This window comes from Nannobrachium achirus (genome assembly GCF_963921795.1).
Source record: "Nannobrachium achirus genome assembly, chromosome: 3".
In the NCBI taxonomy this organism is placed as follows: Eukaryota; Metazoa; Chordata; class Actinopteri; order Myctophiformes; family Myctophidae; genus Nannobrachium; species Nannobrachium achirus.
This window is the reverse complement of record NC_137812.1, coordinates 43332649-43356461: the sequence shown is the minus strand read 5'-3', so window position 1 is coordinate 43356461 and position 23813 is coordinate 43332649. Positions and strand designations below refer to the sequence as shown.

Below are 23813 nucleotides of genomic sequence, written 5' to 3'. Positions count from 1 at the left end.
CGCTATAAATGACAGAGACTCTGCCGATTTTACACTAATCGGCATAGTTATTGGTAAAAGCACAAATTGACCTCTACACAACATTTATGCAAAAGACTATATGCAACAGACATAAAATAGTTCCAAAGAACTCCTCAAGGTTTTAACTAAATATCTTTATTTTCCAACTTTTTCATTAGTTGTCTTTGTTGAAGAGTTGGTCATCAGGTTGTAAACCTTCAAAACAGAGGGTTAACAACCTAGCCATTTTCAGGCATGTCTTTTAAATCACAATGTTTTCAAATAATTCAAGTAGTAAACTTCTTCAAATAAAGTTTTTAAACATTAAGTATTGTGAAGTCTGAACCCAAACCAGCACACGGAAACAGTTCTCAAGGTGAAAACGCAATAAGCGTTGTTTTATTCAATGGGGCGTTCCCCTAAAACATGAAATAAAGTTCTTCCCAAAACCGGGGCTTTTAACTCAAAATATGCTTCTTTCCAGAACTTAACAAACAGGGGTTACATTCGAAACACATGTTTCACAGTATGCTGTTGCTTCCATTAACACATGCCATTTCTCTTCCAAGATTCAGATGCAGCTCCTAATGTGCCTACAATGGGAACAGATAGAACCACCATTAGCAATGTGGCAAAATACAGAGCAAATGTGCGACAGGAGAACATAGTGGAGTTTTGCTTACTGCTCGATGGAAGAGTCCCTTCGAGAGCCAGCTACACAGTGAAGCAGAGCTCGTGGTTAAGAGCAAAAACATTTGGATTGCCTGACTCGGAGAAGCTGTGTTGTGGCCAGGTGCTGACAAATCAAACTGATTGCAACAAGCAGCCATCTTAGCTGCTGCATTCTGGGAAATGTAGTTTTTCTGAAAACCAAACAAAGCCATCAGTTAGATTCAGTTCACATGCAAAAAACAGGGCCTGGATTAAAAAAAAGAAAAAAAAAATCAACTAATCAGCCGATCTACAAGGTTAAAACAAAATAAAGTCAACAGATCTGCTGATTTGGAGGTTGTGATTTGCCATCCAATTTGCGTGATTTTAGGCCAAAATCTGTAGGAGCAGTGTTGAAAAATGTTTTGCAAGAATCGGCCTCATGGTGGCGCTGGAGGGCCATATGAGAAATCAGGCAGCCAAGGAGTGTGTGCAAAGTTTGGCATGGATAGGGGCAATGGTAACAGAGATATGAATAGGGCAAAAGTATGATGTCACACGGACAGAGTGACAGCCGGTGTAGGTTTCGATAGTAACTGCGACCTAACAGTCGCAATAATACTCACTTCTCTTTAGTTAAATGCTTACATTAAAGAAAGAGATGAGGCCACACCCCAAACAATAGTGGACACAGGCAATAATCCACAACTAAACACTCCTGACAATATAAAACACATTCTCACTGTAAACCATAGAACCAAAATAACACAGTAAAACGGTAAAAGAGACCATACAAAATACAAGCAAACAGTCTTACCGGTTAACAGAGCAGCACACACAGCCTCCTCAACTCAGCAGTGTTTTGCTCAAACTGTTCAGATGGATTCAATCGGCCGACGCCCAACAAGCAACCATCTTAGCTGCTGCATTCTAGGAAATGTAGTTTTTCTGAAAACCAAACAATTACATTCAGTTCACAGGCAAAAAAACTAAAACAAAAAAAATCAGCCGATCTACAAGCTTAAAACAAAATAAAGTCGACAAATCTGCTTATCTACAAGCAATAATTACATTCCCGAAATGAATCTTTTTACCTTCCAATCCCAAAACCAGAAACAAACATTTCCGAGCCACAACACACCAATTATCTTAGTCACGCAGCCTCAGTGTCAATATCAGAGTTGGTCAGGTGGATCTAAAAGCAATATAGTGTGGGTTAAATATAAATGTAGTAATGCTGTTGAGGTTACTGAACACACTGAAGAAAGACTGGCTTTATACAGGGTGTGGTGATTACCAATGCTCCGCAGCTGTGACTCAGGGACCGTGTTCAAAACATTGCATGTGAAAAATAAGAATATATTCCATTTGAAAAATAAAATAAAATGACTGTAATTCCCGCTGAACCGTGGGTTACAAGTGCACAAGTGCACAGTGCACTAACCTACATTATTGCAAAGTGTGATTAAAATGTGACTTTGAATGTATGTTTTAGAGGCAGAAGAATAATTTGCCAGCAGCATCAACCATGCTTCTAAACACACTGAGCACGCACGCACGCGCACACACACACACACACACACACACACACACACACACACACACACACACACACACACACACACATGTGCCTAACCATTCTGCATTAGAGGTGGGATTTATGGCTCTTTGAAGTGAGACAGTACCATCGATCTGGCTCACTAAAAAGAGCCGTTCAAAAGACTGGCTCATTTGGCTCCTTGTATATTTATATATTTTTAAGAAGAATTTGTTTAAACATGAATCCACAAGGTGGCACCGCATTCCTCTGCTGACAGTTGAGATCACAATTTAGTATTTACCCTTTTCATAAAATGTGTGTGTAAATTAAGCTACCTTGACTTTTGTTATTCATAAAACACCAAAAAAAACAAGCAGGCAACAATGAACTCGCTCCTCCACTTGTTCTCTCTCTCTCACTCACTCACTGTACTCAGTCACTACTCAGTGGAGTAGCAAGGAGATGTTGAATTGGGGGGAGGGGGTCTCCCCCCCAAATGAACGGCTCTCTACTGCGCGAACCGGATCCCAACGTTCACTTCAAAGAGCCGTTCAAAAGATTTGATTCGTTCGCGAACGTCCCAGCTCTATTCTGCATCTAGCCTAAGGCCCAGATCATGGGAAACCCCTACTCACGTCAGGGTGGGGGGTCCCCAGTTCAAATATGATTCTTTTTGGTTTCAGTGATATTTGGACTTACCCTCTACAGTAGTTCATCATGAAAATGTTACTTTGCATGTATGCAGAAGAATAATTTGCATAAAACTTGCAATGTTGATTGAATTATTAAAAAAGCATGTTTCAATGTTTAAAAAATCCGATCTGACAGATCTTTAGATATTGGTCCAAAGTTCATGTAAAAAAAGTTCTGTGCACGTGACGCGAAAAATCTGGAATAAAACGGGTTTAAGCGTTTTACGAACTGCTCAAAATGGCGGAAAATCTAAGGGCGGAGCTTACTTAACAAAGACACAGATGTCTTCCGCTTGAGTCAAGGCACGCGTGTAAGCAAGTTGCATGTCTTCAAACGAAACGAGGCATGACTTATGCCCCTTTAAAGTTTGAGTTTTCAAACACTTCGTATAGCGCCCCCCTTTGGCCAATTGGAGTAAGATTGCTTTCAGTGATATTTGGACTAACCCTCTACATATTTGCCAAATGCCATGAACGTGTCACTTTGCATGTATGATTTAGAGGCAGAAGAATAATTTGCATGAAACTGCATTATACAGTGAATTATTAAAAAATAATGTTTCGCTTTAAAAGAAATCCGGCCGCTGTGCGATGACCGCATTGGTCCAAAGTTCATGTAAAAAAAAGTTTTGCGCATGTTACGCGAAAATCCCAGGAGGAGATAGATTTTGACTGTTTTTCATATAATTCAAAATTGTGGGAGAAGTAAAGGTCAGAGGTCAAAAGTCAGAGCGTAAAAGTTGTTCGGCATGAGGAGACGCATAAGTGTATACAGGTTTCATTGCTGTACCTGAAACAGGGCATGAGCTACACCAGTTCAAAGTTGGCATTGTTCAAAGGCTTCCTACAGCGCCACCCTTTGGCCGATTGTTGCGAGCTTCGCGTTTTAGCCGTTTGGCATAGTCCTCTGCCATACTGCCGAGTTTCGTAAAAAGCGACTGCACGGTCTAGCCGCTAGAGCAAAAGTGGCGGAATAATAATAATAATAGTGATGAAGTCCAATAACAATGAGTGGCCAAGGCATTGCCACTTCGTGGCCTTGGCCACTAATTATTACCTCCGTTTTCTGGCATCCTGCTGTGCCAATGTGTCAAACTGTGTGCATGCAGGGAGCTCAACTGGCACACACATGACTGTTTGCGTGCATCATGTGTTATGCTGTTGTGATTAAGTGGGAATGAGAGAAAAGGTCAGGGCTCATGGATCTTCAAAGCAGACACACCAGGAATAGAAAGACCCCCATATTGACTCATTGACTTCAATAAACATCCACTCCCAGTCTCCCACACAGAACAGCCCCCACCCTCTGGTGGCATGCCTATGCACAGCACCCACAGCCGGAAAAACCTGGATGTGTAATAGACTTTGAACCTGTTTCTTTTTGGAGCGGTGAAAGCGCTCCCAATAGACAGGTATGTCCGTGGGTGGGTGGGTGGCTGGCCGTGTCCGTAGCCTGGCAATACCTTGAGTGGCCACACACAACACACTAGTTAAAGGAGGGGCGCTGTTTTGTGCAGGCCAGGCACACTCAACACTCACACACACATTCACACACACACACACACACACACACACACACACACACACACACACACACACACACACACACACACACACACACACACGCGCGCAAACATAGATCTAGAACACATAGAATCAAAAACATAGATCTAGAACACATAGAATCAAAAACATAGATCTAGAACACATAGAATCAAAAACATAGATCTAGAACACAGAATCAAAAACATAGATCTAGAACACATAGAATCAAAAACATAGATCTAGAACACAGAATCAAAAACATAGATCTAGAACATATAGAATCAAAAACATAGATCTAGAACACATAGAATCAAAAACATAGATCTAGAAAACACAATCAAAAACATAGATCTAGAACATAGAATCAAAAACATAGATATAGAACACATAGAATCAAAAACAGACACACGCACGCACACGCGCACGCACACACACACACACACACACACACACACACACACACACACACACACACAGACACACACACACACACACAGGGTATAGCTGCTCAGATTCACCGCTCCACTTCGAACCGAGGTTTGATTTTTGGAGCTGTGTGGAACACAAGCTCCCTATACGTGGCCGTGTGTGTAGGTATGTTTGTGGGTGGGTGGGTCTGTATGTAGCCTGTATGTAGTACCCTGGGTGACCAGAGAGGTGCTGTTGAGTCTAGCCTGCCCTGAGCATCAACTGCAATACACACACACACACACACACACACACACACACACACACACACACACACAGCTCCACTTCGAACAGAGGTTCGATTTTTTCTTCTTCTTTTAACTTAAGTTGGTGAATTCATGGAAAATCTGAGAGTGAAAGAGAAAGACAGCAGGAGATGAAAGGAAATGAGATACTATAAAAAGGGAGAAAGGGGACACAAAGCATCCTTTGTGGTTTGTCATTTGTCGTACATTCAGTACAGGAAAACATCACAAGGCCTGCTCTTTTCCAGCCAGCTGTAGCAAGCATTAGGCAACACTGTAAATCAGTTTAGCCCATGGAGAGGTGTGGCACCTATGCTGATGTAGCCTTCTGTATGGCCAAGTCTGCTTCTATGTAATGTCTATAGTGTTACACAGACTCTATGTATATTGCATACTATATTCAAGTGCAGTCAATCTGGAAACCCATCTACAAAATTGCATACTATATTCAAGTGCAATCAACCTGGAAACCCATCTACAAAAATCCACAGATTCTGTTCTTGAGAGATTAAAGTGAAATGAATGTTTCTAAGATCCTGTGTCAGGTTGGACATGAACTTTGACACAATCTTGTTTCTGGTTAGACTTGAACTTTGACCTGAAGGTCAAGTTAAATTTCTCTCTGCAAAAAAAGCAAGCTTACACTCTGTATTCTGTCCATTGAGAGAGAGACTTCACTTAAATTGTATAAATTAAATTGTATCATCACACAGCACATTTTCATACAGCCAGTCGTTTGGTATGCTCAGACCAAAGTCTTTGTTGTCGGTGATAGCTTAGCACGAAGGTAAAATCATGTGTGGTCTGTGCCTGTGCCTCAACATACAGCTGATTCTGCTGAAACCCATGTTGAGATTCACAGGAACTCACTCGCCCCTCCCTAGCCCATTCTAACACTCATATTTCCAGCTGAGCCACTTTTTCCCCCAATAACTTTTACAGCAGGCACTGACTTATTAAACAAGGTCTGTATTTGCTTCCTGTTAGTTCAAATATAATAGAAATATTATTTTGACTTACAGTGAAATGTTATTAGACCTTGTTTTATAATATGCTTTATCCATTTCCAATACTGACATGATCATCTTTTGGTCTCCATGTGTCTTGTCTCCCAGACCCACTCCCTCGTTCGTTATATCAACTCAATTCAAATTTCAATTCAATTCAATTCAACGACGGCCACACATTTCTCTAACACGTTCATGCTGCTCAGTGCTCACTCATTTACCTTGTATCTCTGGTGTTCTCACCTGCTGTATTGAGATACTGAGATATCAGTTTACTTTACTCTTCAACTCTGGAAGCTCTGACTGGGTAGCTCCATTAAAAGCAACTAGCCCTGAGAATGACACTGTTGGTGCCCCCCGCTACACCACTCACACTCTTAGGCAAGCCTCTAGGAGAGCAGAGAGAAAATGGAGGAAAGATAAACTACAGGTCTTGTATGGAATCCAATCCTCAAGATTGTTTGAAGACGTACCAAACATCAGTAGAGACAGACATCCATGACTTGCTTGGGATGTAACAATACCAAAAACTTGTGATGCGATGGTAAGGCTATGTTGTCCAACAACAATTGGTAACTTAGACGTTTCGCTAAATAACCAAGCGATCAGCGAGAGAGTCACTACAAAGTAGAGGCAGGCTGTTTCACTCCTTTAACAATGCTACTGTTCAAACAAAACAAAACTATACATTTTTTGGCATTAATACCTACTGTATGGCAGATGCAGTCACAGGCCCACAATTCATATTGTTATTGAGGTGGATGTCACAAGCTGATTTCTGACTTCGATTTGTTTTTATTGACCACAAATGTTAAGAATGTTATTTATAAATAGAAAGGATACCAGGTAAGGGTAAACAGTTTCATTGTTTACCCTTACCTGGTATCCAAATGTTTTCTAAAGTAGAGTCACCACAGTGTTCTCTCTGCACTCTATTTACTGTATGTAACTATTTACCTTGTTATTTATTGATTAGAACTCATGCTTACTCTGCTTATTCCCATTTCACACTTGTAAGTCGCTCTGGATAAGAGCGTCTGCTAAGTGCCAGTGATTGCTGTAGCAGCATCAGCCGAGGTGTGTAGTTCACTGTGATTGGTCTACTTTTGTAGGGACACATGCAGTACATGCATACAGGGGACAATATGCATCCAAACCTGTTCTAGACGGCTGGCCCCTTCGATATCGTGCCATAAAAGATAAATACAAATAAACTCTTTAACTGAGTAGTACTGTTTAGCTAGTATTAAGTCTTATTGTCAGTTAAACGGTTATTTAACCTACTAATGTTCCGCTGTCCCCTCGTATCTCCCCAGGTGCCTGAGATCATCAGTACGCTGAGGCAGGCGGGTAAGAGCTCGGCGCGCAGTGATGACATCACAGCTGTGCCCATCAACCCTTCAGCTGCTGCTTCCGGGGGCGGAGCTTCCTCTGAAAGATGCCTCGCCTCCTCTTCCGTTTCCTCAACAACCACAACCTCCAAGGCACCCGCCACCACGGCTGTGTCTCCGACCCTCTTTGCCAAGAAGTTCGAGGTTCTGTTCTGTGGCCGCGTCAGCGTCCCGCACAAAAAAGCCCCGCCGGCTCTGATAGACGAGTGCATCGAGAAGTTTTCCCAGTCGCGTGTCTCTGATTCAGCCGCCCAAGGAGGAAATGCCGGGGGATTGGCTGAGGGGCTGAAGAGGGCGTTAGCCTTCCAGTCCAACGGTTTGGGGAATGGTGGGATTGGTAACGGGGGCAAGGACAGCCCCTCCAGTGGGAGACGTCCGGTGATGTTCAAACGAGACCCCAGCTTCCCATCTCTGCAAGCCTTGGATGAGAATGGACTGTCACCAGAGATCACGCACAGCAGCACCTCAGGTCTCACACACTCCCAGTCTGCTGGAGTCCTGCCCACCAGCCTGCGGGAGAACAGGACAATGCTGTTTATGGTAGGGATGCAAGAAATAGGGATGGGACGATAAACAATATTATCCTTTATCGTGGTAAAAAACACTCACGATAATCATATTGTGGAGATTTAATTTATCGTGAAATCGTCCTCCGTCATGCACTGGGATCAATTCACCTTTTCTTTCCGAGCTGCATATCCGGTAACATTTAAATCCTCTATTGGTACCGATCTACAAGCTCACAGCGTGTTGCGTTGCGACACGTGAGCTTGTAGATCGGCTATTTTTTGGCAAATGTTCCGCCCCAGGATAATGGATTTTGGGGATATTTTGATAATCGCGATAATTTCTTTGGTCACAATAATCGTGATATGAAATTTTCATATTGTCCCATCCCTAGCAAGAAATCAACATTAATCTTATTATATCAAATACAGAGTCCTCAGTGAGTACTCTTTTTTTATAAACACTTAAAAGAAAACGCATGATTAACTAGAAGCAGTGCTCTTCCGAGCACAGGTCTCCACCAGGTCAGGCATGTAATGTGTTTTACATAAGTCGGCCTCCTGATGGCGCTATAAAAGGCTGATGTAAAAAATGCAGGGAAAAGGTTTTACCTTGGCCTCTAAGGAGTGCGCATACAAAGTTTGACACTATTCGGTGGAGTTATAGGTGAAAACATGAATCGGCCTGTTATAGCGCCACCATGAGGCTGATTTGATTTTTCTTAAGTGGCATTTATTCCTCTGCCTATTGGGAATGTGCATGCACAATTTCACCAAAATCGCACACTGCGTTCAGGATTTCAGGCATTTTATTCAAAACTGACCAATCCTGCAAACTTTGAAAGCCAGTTTTAGCCAATCAGGATGGAATATGGAAAATCCGACACATCCATGTCGATCACATGACTGTAGAGATACTGTCTACTGATTTACGTGATTTTTGGACAAAATCTGTAGGAGTACTGGCAAAAGTTAGTTTTGCAAAAGTCGGCCTCCTGGTGGCGCTAGAACAGGCCCATGTGAAATATTTGGGGCAGAGGTTCTGAATTGGTGTCGAGGGAGTGTGTGTGCACAGTTTGGCAGCGACCGGGCCAACGGCGCCGGAGATTAGCTGGTAACGGACAAACGGACGGACGGACGGACGCACGCACGCACGCACGCACGGACGGACGGAGGGGAAAACATACTCTCCCTCAGCCTTTGGCTGGTGGAGACAATGAAGCACTGCACACCACCACACACACCAGTCCCAAATTGCTAATAATATAAACACCCAAAACATAAGCTGATTCTATTGCATCAGGCCAAGGTCCCAGATGATGTTTGTTATCTCTTTAAAGATGGGGGCTAGTGATCATAAACTGATATTGCATTATTTTGGAACATGTTACCAGGACACAAGAGCAACAAGGATGGCTTATGCCTAATAATGGCCAGTAGAACAATTGGGGTAAAGTTTGTAAACTCGAGCTGTTAGTTTGTCTGAATTGGCAACAAATATGCCATGAGGGCAATGGATCCTTCATCTTCAGCTATGGAAAATGTCTGCACATCTAAGATTACCTTGCCTGCAATGACGTTAGTCGGTTAATTCTGTCGGATGGTTCCTCCACAGATGACAACATTGTTGTATTTCTTTTAATACTTTAATTCAACCTGGCACAGTTTACATTTAGCTTGGTCTCTTCATTCATCCAAGTCAAAGTAGTGCAATGTGATACTTTTTTAGGCTGTAGGCAAAACTGTCAGAGGGCAGTGAAGCTATAATGTAGGTCTACGTCAGCCAGGCATAATAACCTCCATCAGGCAGGGTGGAGATTGTTATTGTTTGTGTGTCTGTGTCTGCAGCTGATCTTGTAAATACTACACCAATCAGCGCCATATTTCTTGTGCATGCTGTCAGTAGGCCAAGGAACTCTATTAATTTATAATCGGTCAACATCAAATATTGTGTTTGTGGATTAATAATCTCAGATTCACCATCCCTGACCGCAAGGCTATGGAGTGGAACTAACCATTTGGGCTCTAGCTGTCCGTCCGTCATATGGCATAGCTACTAGCCAATTGCAATGCTCTTGTTGTCCCACCACAAGTTGGCTCCAGACTGAAATGTCAACACAGCAAACTTGCGTCGTGCTCGAAAATATATGCATGTAAACAAGCATATTTTCAGTGGATCGCTTAGTTACATGTTGTTCTTGTGAAGTAGTGTTGTTCTTACTGATTATTATAAACGAGGTATACTGTGGTTTAGAGAAAAAATATGTATATTTGAATGACCTGCACATAATTACTTCAGTCAGACAACGCACAAATAGATTAAATAGATAGACCAATAATAGCTTGAGAACAGTTTATTTATCAAATGTAAATACAATTGTGAATATGTGATGTGAAATCACATGCAACATCAGTAGCAACACTGACTGGGCAAAGAATCAGGTGAACTTTAGTAGAACGCCAATTTGGTCAGCTGCTTGACACGTCACCACTTGCTACAAAACGCATCATTCGCATAAATGACTTAACCTCTGATCACTGACCTGTTATCTTAAAACCAGTCCCTGTAAGGTACTAAAAGCATGATCTCCACGCCTTATCATGGACAGACCATGAAAAAGTAGGATCTGCACACAAACATGGACAGACACAGACAGTGAGAGCATTCTGCACACATAATCATGGGCATGATCGTTGCACATACAGTAATCATGGACTCTTGGACAGTAACCACTTTCACCCTGGCATCCCCATTTTGGGCATTCCATTATACTGTAGATCACAACGCATCGCGGTGTAACGCATTGTGAGCTTGTATATTGGCTAATTTTGCTATTTGTCATACGATGGATGAAGTATATACTGTAGGGCTTAAGTGACAAACAAACCATCCACCTAAAGATGTGCTGCGTAGCAGCAACACTGGCTGATGAGTATTGATTTTGGCCAACCTTGTTCAATTTGGAATTGGCATCGGCAACAGAGATGGAATTGGAAAGGGGAGAGGGGGAAGTGGAAGGAGACACTGACAGGAACGAAAGTCACTGGATGTTTGTGCTTGCTCTGCCTTTTTGTTTTAACAAGGTTCTATATAGGCTTCAATGCTGCATGTGTTTTACTGGTTGATAGTTGAGCCTAATTCATATTTATTTTAAAATTTTCGTTATTTGCCTTATGGATTAGGCCACAGGAGAGCGCAGCTCAGGCAGTAAATTCAATTTGACAGAATATTATGTCATGTGGGCAGTTTTGGATAAAAAAAGATTAGGCATGCCCCCCCAGGCTAAGAAAACTTTCAAGTAAAGGCTGATCATCAGATCTGGCAATCCTATTTAATCCTAAGTGTATTGGGGCCACCCTGGTGTCAGCTACCATGCAGTAATTCCCACACCATGACTAACCTGGCTATTTTTGTTGCGTTGGTGTCTCAAAAACATTTATGTTCTTGTTTCTTTTTATTTGTTTGTTCTTTATGTTATGACTTAGCTGTCTGGTGCGGTACTGTAAAATTCTGAATTATGTAATCGAGTCCCTCTGCAGACTTAATGTAATTTTGCCTGAAGAAGTGTTGACACGACTCATACGCAATCCATAAATCACGTTTTAAGATGTTCTCTTGGTATGGGAAATGTTTTATCTAGTAGGATAGTTTATGGACTTTCTCACTGATCTGAGTTATAACTAACACACAGCTGGGTGTAATGGCTTTAGAGAAGCATTGGTCCTTTACACACCACTTTGTTCAGTGACAAGAGAACTTTGAAGTGCAGTGCAACTTGAGGTCGCACAGATTTATCACGAGGACACATGCGTGAGGTCAACTGCAAACATACTGTACACTGACAGCAGACCCCCCCCCCCCCTCCTCCTCTGCCCCTTTGACTCAGCATATCGTCGTTGTCGGGTGGAACCTCGTATCTCCAAGTTTCAAATTTGTACGTTCTTTCGCAAAGTAAAGCCCTGCTTCATCATACAAAGCCGTCGCGCAAAAGTAGTGAAAACAGCCGATCTACAAGCACACAACGCCTCTAGTTTAATCATTTTTTAAATGATAAATGCAAAACGGAACGGTTTTGGACATACAAGGTTTTCATCCGACAACGACGATAGCTGACTATGCTGCTGACTGCTGATCAAAATGACATCACTTCCGCTACTCTCCCAGACCTCTGTTTGACCTCATTGACCCCCTGGCAATGCCACCCTTCCTGTTCTCCTTCCACAACAGGAATGTGTCAGCATTGGTACAGGAAACGGGGGGTGTCTTTCAGCAGAAACAGACGTGTTATTAACAAAACTGCCATCATGACACACACCATGACATCATCATCATGACATCATGAGCCCTCATTCTCATCCACAGTTTCTGGAAGTCCCTGGAATTAAACCCTAATTGTGGGCTCGCCTGGAAGGCGAGCACACGTATGTTATCTTCATTATTGTGGGCTCGCCTGGAAGGCGAGCACACGTATGTTATCTTCATTATTTATAGTCAGTCAGTCAGTCAGTCAGTATCTCCTCAAAACTTTGGCGCGCTTCATCTCTTAAACGCTTACACCTTTCAACACCATTCAAATTTTTATGTGTTCAGCTTACTGAGGACACGTGTGCTTGTACTTTTGGTTTTGAAATGTTTTGTAGTATAAATATAAAAAAATAAAAATGTTTAACTTTAAGCACCCAATGCATTTCCAATGGGTTTAGTGAGTGGAGAGAAGGATAATAGACCCATGTTTATGTTAAGGCGCTGTGGCTGCAGTGTTCACACTTCAGATATGCTATCTATATCATTGCGTTCACACAGGTCTGCTCTCTGATTTGATCCAAATGTCTAAGCTGTGTGATGTATAAAACTATAGTTATAGTTAAAACTATAAATAAATGTCCCTCTCCACTCTACTGATTACACAGCTGTGATCAAGAATCAAGTCCGGGCGATGGGATGTAAATCCCATAGCCATATATCCTAGAGCCCGCAGGGACAGTCAGCCATATTAGTGGTTGTTGTTGGTTGTCAGGGAGATATCAAAACCAATGCATTTCCAAGTCAGATCCACAAACACAATAAAAGCCATGCTCCACTCCTCAGTCTGGAGTGGCCACATAGAAGAACGCCTTGGTTATAGACATAGTGGAGGACAGATGTGATCTGGGATTGTTAGCCTACAGTATATGCACTCAATATACTCCACTACAGTTGGAGTCCATTTGACAGTTGCTGGTTCCCAAACACAGAATCAAAAATGTAGATCTAGAACACATAGAATATGTACAGTACAGTAAGGTTCAGTAGAGTACAGTAAAAGTACAGTAAGGTTCAGTAGAGTACAGTAAAGTACAGTAAGGTACAGAAAGGTACAGTACAGAAAGGTACAGTAGAGTACAGTACAGTAAGGTACAGTAAAGTACAATACAGTACAGTAAGGTACAGTAGAGTACAGTACAGTAGAGTACAGTAAAGTACAGTAAAGTAGAATAAAGTACAGTAAGGTACAGTGGAGTACAGTAAAGTACAGTAGAGTACAGTAAAGTACAGTATAGTAAGGTACAGTAGAGTACAGTACAGTAAGGTACAGTACGGTACAGTAGAGTACAGTATAGTATAGTACAGTAAGGTACAGTACAGTACAGTAAGGTACAGTAGAGTACAGTACAGTAGAGTACAGTAAAGTACAGTAAGTTACAGTAGAATACAGTAAAGTACAGTACAGTAGAGTACAGTAAAGTACAGTAAGTTACAGTACAGTACAGTACAGTACAGTACAGTAAGGTGCAGTACAGTATAGTAAGGTACAGTACAATACTGTAAGGTACTGTACCTTACAGTACCTTAAAGTATCCTATTTGTTGGGTTGGAATCGAGCCCACACTGTTTCGAAGGAACAGTATTTCTAGTTAAGTATTTGGTATTTGACGCTGATCCAAAAGAGCATGAGGTTGACACCACAGAAGAGATACTGTGAGACTTTGAAGACTTGTGATTTAAACGCCACATGTTCAGTGACACATTGGGGAATTCTCCTTGGAGTGATGTTGACTCAGTCTTGAGTCTGACGTAAATCGAGATTGCCCATGAAGTGGAACAAGAACACAAAGGGACTGAATCGAAAAGTAGAATTTGTTGACTTTATGTCCATATATGGAGATCCCCATTCCCGATCTCTCCCATCAGATCTCTTGGTGCATCAGACATGACTGCCGTCATAGACTCCAAGTACTCTGATAGCGTACGTGCACAGGCTGTATTATTGTTTTAGGCTGTACTTGGTGCTGTAAAAGCATTAAGTACTCGACAATATGTGACAATGGGTCACTGTCATTATTGTACATACTAGTACCTGCTGACGGAGGTTATTGTTAGTATTTTTCAGAGACCAATGAACATGGTTTGGAGTGATTCCACTGCTTTCAATTAAAGTTCATGAGTCTCAGGAAAGTCTTCTTGAAGTATTTGGAGCTAATCTCACAAACCGCTGTTGTACATTTGACGACTGACATCATAGAAGACTGATGTCACAGAGACTAGTTTCCACATGAAGTCTGAGATCCATATTGGAGCCACACTGTTGCCATGTGGAGCCTGAGATCCACATGTTTGGATCTTTATGGTGTGGCTCTGCAGATATACATCACTGGCCAGATGGCAAAGAATTGGCGCGACCTGAGGTCGTATGTCGCCCTGAGGCGTCTTGCTAGTATATATATATACTACTATAATTCGAGAGGGGTCCCCCAATTCGTTGTGCCGGGATGCCAACGCAGGAACCGGGACACTCAAAATCAACTGGGTTTTCGCCTACAATATTCTCCAGAGGCTTTCCTACCCTCAATAGACTTACATGATGAGTAATTTCACTTTTTACAACATTTTTGGAGGACATGCTTCATGTGACATCACACTATCACTAGAGGCATGGATCGTGACATCACAATATTGTCATGCTTCAGTGACATCATATTAACACGGAGGCATGGCCCGTGACATCACAATATCGTCATGCTTCACGTGACATCATAATATCTCCTTAAGACACCCTAAGAGCGACAATGCTTTGTGTGATATCACAATATCTCCAGGGCATGGCCACGTTATAGGCTACCTTCAATAGACCTACATGATGAATAATCTAACGTTTTCAAGGGTTCAATTCAAGGTTTTCATTGTGGATAATGACAAGGGCATTACTGACACCATTGTTTACACAGAACTCCTTTTTAATTATCCATCCTACTATTATCGTTTTTATTGGCCAACATTTATTTATTTATTACATTCATTATATGTTTTCCTTTTTTTATACTTGAGGGTCGCGTGGGGCTCCCCTTCCTGTAAATTGTAAATTCATCACTGGAGCAGCGATCTGTAAATCTGTAGATGTAAAATTGGGGCCAATGGGGGCCTATATCTCTAGTTCATGTTATTCATGTATACCTCAGGAATAAAACACACACACACACACACACACACACACACACACACACACACACACACACACACATAATCAAGAATGCTTAATACATGACAGAATAATAAACAACTATTGCACTATGTGCAACATTAAGTATTTTTCATCAGAGGGAAAGGTAGGTGTTTAGTGGAGACTAGCTGAGTGGATGGAGAGGAATCAGAAGCTAGCTGGCTTAACCTGTATAGGTGCAGAAGTGTCCCTGAGCAAGACATTTAACCACTAAGCTCATCAGTGCATCCATCAGAGCTATCTGATCAGTGTGAAGCTGTAAAGACAATTTCCCATCTACTGGGGCCAGAAAGAAGGGCCACAATGGTCTTTTATCATTTTGAATTTATTTTCAATTAAATTTTCACTCAATCAGAAAGTATTGCCTTTTTTCTTTACAACAGCTTCTCACTCACTCATTCTATTGCTCACGGTGTGTTTTAGGTGGGGAGGTCTCAGATCTACCTGGTCAGCCCAGACACTAAGAAGGTTGCCATCGAGAAGAGCTTCAGAGAAATCTCCTTCTGCTCACAGGTATGTACTGTACAGTTGCAGTGGGTTATAGGGTTAGTGTGTGTACTGTATGGTTAAATATAGTCAATACTGATCACTGCCTGGACATTTTCTCCGTAGGGTATCCATCACGTGGATCACTTTGGCTTCATCTGTAGGGAGACGGTGGACGGAGGGAGCTGCCACTTTGTCTGCTATATCTTCCAGTGTACAGATGAATCACTGGTGAGATGGGGAAGCAGAGTGTACACGGGTTAGAAGAATGATGTCATTGTGATGATATGAATGAATGGATATGGACTGGAAAATAAGACTACACAGAAATGCTGCATTACTCCACAGTAAAATCCTCTTTGTTCATTTATCCATTTGTAACTCCAAGAGTGTATAAATGTAACCAAATAGACCCCTAACTCAGAGTTAAAGCTGCTATAGACTACATTCATCTGCTTGATGTCACACTCAACATCACAACTGAAATTCATATAAAGTATGAATCTCAGTTTACACACATACACATATACATTGATAGATGTGTACAAATATGTTCATGTCAGGAGTCATTGCCATGCTGGCTTGTGGTGGACATGTTTACACCAAACCCTTACGGGTTCATTTCATTCCATTTGTACACACTCAGAGTTATGGGGGTCCTTGAAAAAAAGAAATACCACTAATGGACTCCTAATGTGTCATAATATTGGCATAGTAAATCAGTGTCATCGTTCTGAAGACATTCAGACATTCATTAATGGGGTCTTATGATCAAAATATTATGAAAAAACAATATCTACAATTTTCCACAGACAAGGCCAAGTTTTGCCACGGACACATTTGTCTGTACGGACATATCGATGACCCCTGGTCCATGTATATGCATTCTTGTCAATAAAAAACATTCAAATAATCAATCACCTATACATGAACACTGAGAGCATTACTGTGTGGGTACTGTGCTTTCACATACTAGGTGGATGAGATCATGCTGACTTTGAAGCAGGCGTTTTCTGTGGCGGCTCTGCTGCGGAGCGAGAGGACCCAGAGCCAGCAGTGTGACAGCTGCCCCATGCAGCAGCTACACAGACTGTGTGAGGGGATCGAAGGTAGGAGACCACTCACCCTGTTTAAGAACCACAATGCACAGGACCCTGTTTACCCATCTCATTATCAAAGAAGAGTGCATATCGTCGCTGCCAGGTGGAAACCTTGTATGTCCAAAACTGTTACTTTTCAGGAAGTGGACAAAACGTAGCTGTGTTGCAATGAATCCCATGTAGTTATTTAGTCATAAGCACTTGTTAATACTTTAAATTAAAACCCACAGACACTCTTAACCACTTATACTTTTTAATTAATAAATAAATATGCAAGCTTGTGTGTACACAAACACATTCCCCCCTCCCCTCTATGACAGGCATCAAACAGGTAGTTGTCTTTGATGTTTTCATTGATTAGAGAGATCACTAACGAGGACTTGACACTTTTATGGCCCAATCAATTACCTTAGTGCACAACCCCTTTTAAGTTCAAAGGGAGCAATTAAGAGCTCTGGCTGAGCTCCCCCTGACAAAAACGTCCCTCCACTGTTTCTGTTGACATTTAATGTCAACATAAAGAGTGGAACAGAACAGAAATATAGCCAGGGGATGTGTCTTTCTGCAAGGAAACATCCCAGCACAATAATATAGTTACTGATGAAGGGAAATGACTGCTAAAAATGTATATACGTACGTATATATTTTAATAGTCTTAAAGTTACCTATAATTCCTTTAAGAAATAGCAAAAATAACCGATCTATTCTACATACTGTACTCACAATGTGACGCGTTGTGATCTTGGAGATCAGCTATTTTAGCGACTTAAAAAGTAAGTATAAAAAGTTGAAATATGGAGATAAGTGGTTTCCGCCTGACATCAAATGTGTGTGTAGTTGCTCTTTGCCACCCAGCATTTTATGCAAAGTAAACAAACTTGTTGGTCACCATTGGTTGTCACAGTTCCATATTTAAAGGGTATTATTTGTGTGTACTATTTTAAGGTCTTCACCCAGCTAAGACAAAGTTGGAGCTTCAGAAACACTTGGCCTCACTGGACAACCAGGAGCAAGCTTCAGTATTTGAGAACACAATGGTAATATGTGTGTGTGTGTGTGTGTGTGTGTGTGTGTGTGTGGGTGGGTGCGTGCGTGTGTTTGTGTGTTCCGGTATTTTGTTACTTCATCCATAGACCTGTCACAATTATTACATTAATTGCCTAATCTCTATTATTTGAGATAATCGCAATTACTTTTTGCATAATCATCATAATAGATTAAATAAATGTACTGCAAATTTGGTATGTTTATTTATTGACAACTAAGTAAACTCTATCCAGCGCAATGCTAGTTTGACTAAACGCTTGCTGAGGCAGGCCGTGTACTGGATGATTATTCTCATGCATGCCTGTGCAGAATGCAAATTCATGCAACCCCGAACAGAACCGATTTAAATTCTAAAAGTGGAGTATGCATCAGCCCTTAGGGTTTCACCTTAAGTTCCAGAAAGGTCAAAATATTCCATTCTGCCTATTTTTGCATAGGCATGGTAATGGTGAACATCCCTTAATCACATGAACCCTAGCATCCCTATGGTCATGTCATATTAGGTGAACATTCGTCAAAAATAGGCAATCTACAACCTCACAACAAATTTTGTTTTCCGACACGTGAGCTTGTAGATTGTCTATTTTTGGTGAAGAGATTTGGTGTAGAGGGGGAAAATGAGGGGATCGACTATAGACCCCTGGGGGACACCCGAACAATAATGTTCATAGGCTCTAAGACAGTGGTTAAACTCTGTAGACTGTTATGAAACTACTGTCTGCATTGTAATTGTGGTCAAAATGCTTCTTTTGAAGAGGTTTAGGGGTAATCTGCTTACTGACCAAAGGGCATGTATTCTGGCATTTTAGAGTAACCAGAGAAACTGCATGTAACCAACCGCACTTCTCTAATTCCTGCTAAACCAGAGTACTCACAGTATCCTGGTTTCTTGTATGCATGTAAACGTACTAAATCCTAAACTGGACGTTTTGCTGGTCCCTACTTTAGACTTTAGGTTTAAGGTCTGGTACCAATGATTACCAACACTCACTGCACAGCAGACATTTCGGCCGGATCAATTATCATCCTAAAACAGGGGTCTTCAACGTTTTCAGGCCATTCGAGATAAAAATGCAGATAAAACAAGTCTAACTCACTGCATCATGAACAAATCACAAGTTCTTTATACGCTGTAGGATTCACAATGACACACACATACCTTTCTTTCAAGAGTGCATGCTTGTTTTTACCATGCTTGGTGTTCAAAGGGAGCAATTAAGAGCTGATGAATGAATGATGAATAAATGCCTGCATGCTCTTAACTCATTGAGTGCCTATCCCGAATTAGTTCGGGATATATGATCGTATCACAGGGTGCCTATCCCGAACAAGTTCGGGATATAAAAAAAAAAAAAAAAAAAAAAAAAAAAAAAAATTTTTTTTTTTTGAAAAAAATTTTTTTGAATTTTTTTTTTTTTTTTTTGACCCCATCAAATCTGGTGAACATGATTTCAATCGCGATTTTGCATGTTCCACCCCCATACAACCCCATCTAACATACAGGGCAGCCATTTTTGTTTACATTACATGTAAAACATAAGGGCGATTATCTCAAGAATGCCTGAACGGATTTCCAATCGGATTTTTTTGTTTGAAAGCTGTGAACAAACTGCACAAATCCACTCCAATGCAATCCAGGATTGCATTGGATTTTTCAGAGCTCATTCTTCTCTGTTTTTTTCCCATGCATGAGGTGTGCAAGGTTTAATCATGGCTAAGTTGACGAAAATAAGGCTTCTAAAATGCTTGGTAGCCAATAGCTAACTTCAAGCTAACTTCATCCTCTTCCTGTACATGCAGTCATGCACAAAGGAAAGTGTTCAGGCAAGTCATGGCTGCAGGGCTTCTGCATATACCAGCATATCTCTATGGGATTTTCTCTGGCCACTGGGCGCCCTCTAGTGGTGAAAGGGGTGGCACTAAATGAGTTAAACATACAGTACAGGCTGTATGTTTATACTGGAGACTGCACTACATACCTTGCTGTTTGTGGTCTACAGGGTTTTCCGACAAAACCCCTTTAATTCACAGCCTATTATTTGGTCAGGGTGGTCCTATTTTTATCATTGTTCCAGTGAATGGTGCTTGCTTGTTATACATTCCATTCTTCTGATTATTGCTGTCCAAGTGACTACTGTTTGAGTGCTGTGCTTGTAAACCCTTCCTGCATATGGTTAGGATGCCATCTGCTGGTGATAGACCTGAACTACTGTTTGAGTGTAAACCCTTCCTGCATATGGTTAGGATGCCATCTGCTGGTGATAGACCTGAACTACAGTCTCGAAGCACATGCTGAGTAGCCTCCCCTCGGAAACCCAGACTTTTATTTTGGCGATAGGAAGAAAAAACATGCTGAGTAATGTTCCCGTCTTTAGGAAACTCCATATTCCCAAACTTGTCTTGTGACACAGTATTATTATTATTATTATTATTATTATTATTTTCTTCTTTACATAATCTTAATCTGAATTAACCATTGCATCGATTGGATTGTACTAATTCTTCCACCAGTATTTTTTTCAATTACTAATCTTCAGACTATATTGAAACATGGATATTACACTAGCATTAGGAACAGTGAAAGTACATCATTCAAGAATATTTAACACTGTATCGTGTTTACAGAGGGCTCGCCCTAAGAACGACCAGGAGGAGAATGAGCTGGTAATGGCCAGTCTGAGGAGCCTGTACGAGGACAGACAGAAGAACCACCAGCACACACAACATGCAGACAGCAAACCGGTACAGTACCGTTTACATACTTACTTACTACACACAACATGCAGACAGCAAACCGGTACAGTACCCGTTTACATACTTACTTACTACACACAACATGCAGACAGCAAACCGGTACAGTACCCGTTTACATACTTACTTACTACACACAACATGCAGACAGCAAACCGGTACAGTACCGTTTACATACTTACTTACTACACACAACATGCAGACAGCAAACCGGTACAGTACCGTTTACATACTTACTTACTACACACAACATGCAGACAGCAAACCGGTACAGTACCGTTTACATACTTACTTACTACACACAACATGCAGACAGCAAACCGGTACAGTACCGTTTACATACTTACTTATTACACACAACATGCAGACAGCAAACCGGTACAGTACCCATTTACATACTTACTTACTATTGCTCCTTTTCATGGAGCACAGACCGTTGACTACAGTCCTCATGGACTCATAACTCATCAAAGTCCTCATGGACTACAGTCCTATCCTGGGATTCTTTTTTCCAGCTAGTCTTGGGCTCATCCCCATTCTTCTTCTTTTAATCTCCTCTTCCACTGGTGGTAGACCTGCTTAGAGCTTAGAATTTCAGCCCGAGCCCGACGGGACCCGATAGGTCGGCGTGGCGCGGCCTGGGCCGGGCCGGGCTCAATTGGTCACGTATATGACGGGCTTTGGGTTGGGTCGGGCTTTTTTAATCCGGTAGCCAAGAGCAGCGCGGTATCATGATATACCGCGCTGTTGTGCAACTTGACAGTTGAGCATGTGTGTGACTGTGCTGTGTGTGGCTGGCTGCTGTGGCATGTCCTTGCATGCGCTGGTCGAGCAGATCAGAGCGGAGGACATCGTTGAAACAGTCCACAGACACTTTTGTATCCTAATATCATAATAGATTTTGTGTGAAAGTTGTAGCTATAATAGCCTGTACGCCTGCTGCAGCGGCGGCCATCAGCTGTGTTTTCCAGCGAGGCTTTTTGATTGATTGATTGATTGAAGAATTAGGCTCCGATGTTTATTTGTTCCATAATTAGGACGGTACATGCTACAATGTCTTTTATATATATAAAGACAGATGGAAAAGGACTCTGTTCTTAACAAATCACCAAATGAGAAAAAAGGCTGCTGCAGCAGCAATTACGCTTGTCAGGCTTTGGGTCGGTCCCGGGCTGAAGTTCTGTCAGGCTGGGTTGGGCCGGGCTCACTTTTTTAGGCCCGATCTAAGCTCTAGACCTGCTCTCTGCCAGATATCTTTATTATCTTATCTCATACAGTAGTATACATTACTACTATTACTACTATTACATCGATCTAACCCATCTCAGTCATTTTCTGATCATTCTACCCTTCTACTACTTACATTGCTGTTGTCCTATTCCTCCATATTTTAGAGCAGTGTTTCCTAAAACATAAGATATGTACTTTAGTAAGTGTGGTTGGTTCCCAGGGGAACATCTCATTTCTCTTGGAAAAAGTTTCAGAAACGCTGCTTTACAGAAACTTGACCTCTTCAATTTTGCCTTTTTCTTTACACACACACACACACACACACACACACACACACACACACACACACACACACACACACACACACACACACACACACACACACACTAGGTGTGTGAGGAGGCAATCCCAGCCCCAGTGGAGATACAACAGCAGAGCAGCAGTCGACAGCGCCTGGAACAGTTCAAGACCAGAGCCAAGCGCTCTCTCACTGAGTCACTAGAGGGAATCTGGAAGGTAGGTTCACACTCTCTGCCTCTGTATGCACGTATGGTTGCATACGTGCATACAGTATGTCTGTGTGTGTGTGTGTGTGAGTTGGCACGTGTCTTTGTGTGTGCTTACTGTACTTTTATAGCTCCCATAAAGCTTTGCTGACTGAGCTTTGTTATGCTCTCGTGTTACTCAAGAAGCTAAATAAACATGTCCTACTTGGAAGGAAGATGTTCCACTAGTTGGAGTTTAACTTTCCATTCAGAGACTTAACTTTCCATTTAGAAGAAGAAGTTACTTTATGTTTACTAAGAAATGTTTCCCTATTGATTACACAGCTTTAGGAACTATGAAATGGTTTGTTATCATGGCATAAAAGCATCCGTAGGCATTGTTTAACTTTGGTCACATACCCATACTGAATTGTGCGTGTGTTTGTGTGTGTGTGTGTGCTCCATAGAGCAGTAACAAGTCCAGGGTGCCAAGGGAGAACAGTGATGGAGGTGACAGCTTCTCTTCCAGTTCCACTCTGAACAGCAGCCACCAACCCTCACCAGAAGACTCCCTTTCTGTATCCTCTACACTACAGCCTACCAGCCCACTCAGGTACGTGCACACACACACGCACACACACACACACACACACACACACACACACACACACACACACACACACACACACACACATTTAGACACAGAGCATTAAAATAAAATTAAATAATGAAGGACAGTACTACTTACTTAATTAAATAAATAAATTACTTTGCAATATGGAAAGAAAAGAAAACCTCCAGTTAAAGGCGGCGGCAAACAAAACTTAAAATTGAAAACTTTGAAACGTTTAGTTCTAATTCTGGGGACAGAAAGCAGACCTTTCCCATATGACCTGAGAGGGCTGGCTGGATCATGATGGCACAAGATCAGAAATGTTGGCCCTAAACCGTTCAATGCTTTTTAAACCAACTGTATTATTTTTAAATCAGTTCTTTGACATACTTCTATGCTATTTATATGATCTGATGAATTTCCCCTGCATGATCAATACAGATCTATCTAAGTGACTGGTCTGGACATGCACACATGAATTTGGCTCGCATTTGAGTCAGATCTGCCAAATGACTTGGCGATACGGTCTAGCTCGCGTTCTGATCAGAATTGCTTGTAGTGTGGACATATCAAAGTTC

The 23813-nt window shown here is 41.7% G+C and overlaps 1 protein-coding gene across 3 annotated transcripts in view; it reads left to right on the top strand.

The window, feature by feature from the left end:
- The window catches only part of tbc1d1 (TBC1 (tre-2/USP6, BUB2, cdc16) domain family, member 1), an 87915-nt gene that overhangs the window by 21907 nt on the left and 42195 nt on the right, over positions 1 to 23813 (top strand). For 2 of the 3 annotated variants that reach the window (XM_080722181.1, XM_080722183.1), the window contains 8 exons: positions 7465 to 8079; positions 15947 to 16036; positions 16136 to 16240; positions 16986 to 17118; positions 18055 to 18146; positions 20782 to 20898; positions 22528 to 22653; positions 23090 to 23235. In XM_080722181.1, the coding sequence (XP_080578307.1) occupies positions 7465 to 8079; positions 15947 to 16036; positions 16136 to 16240; positions 16986 to 17118; positions 18055 to 18146; positions 20782 to 20898; positions 22528 to 22653; positions 23090 to 23235 (1424 nt within the window). The remainder of the gene's footprint in view (positions 1 to 7464; positions 8080 to 15946; positions 16037 to 16135; positions 16241 to 16985; positions 17119 to 18054; positions 18147 to 20781; positions 20899 to 22527; positions 22654 to 23089; positions 23236 to 23813) is intronic. The other variant, XM_080722182.1, reaches the window with a different exon arrangement.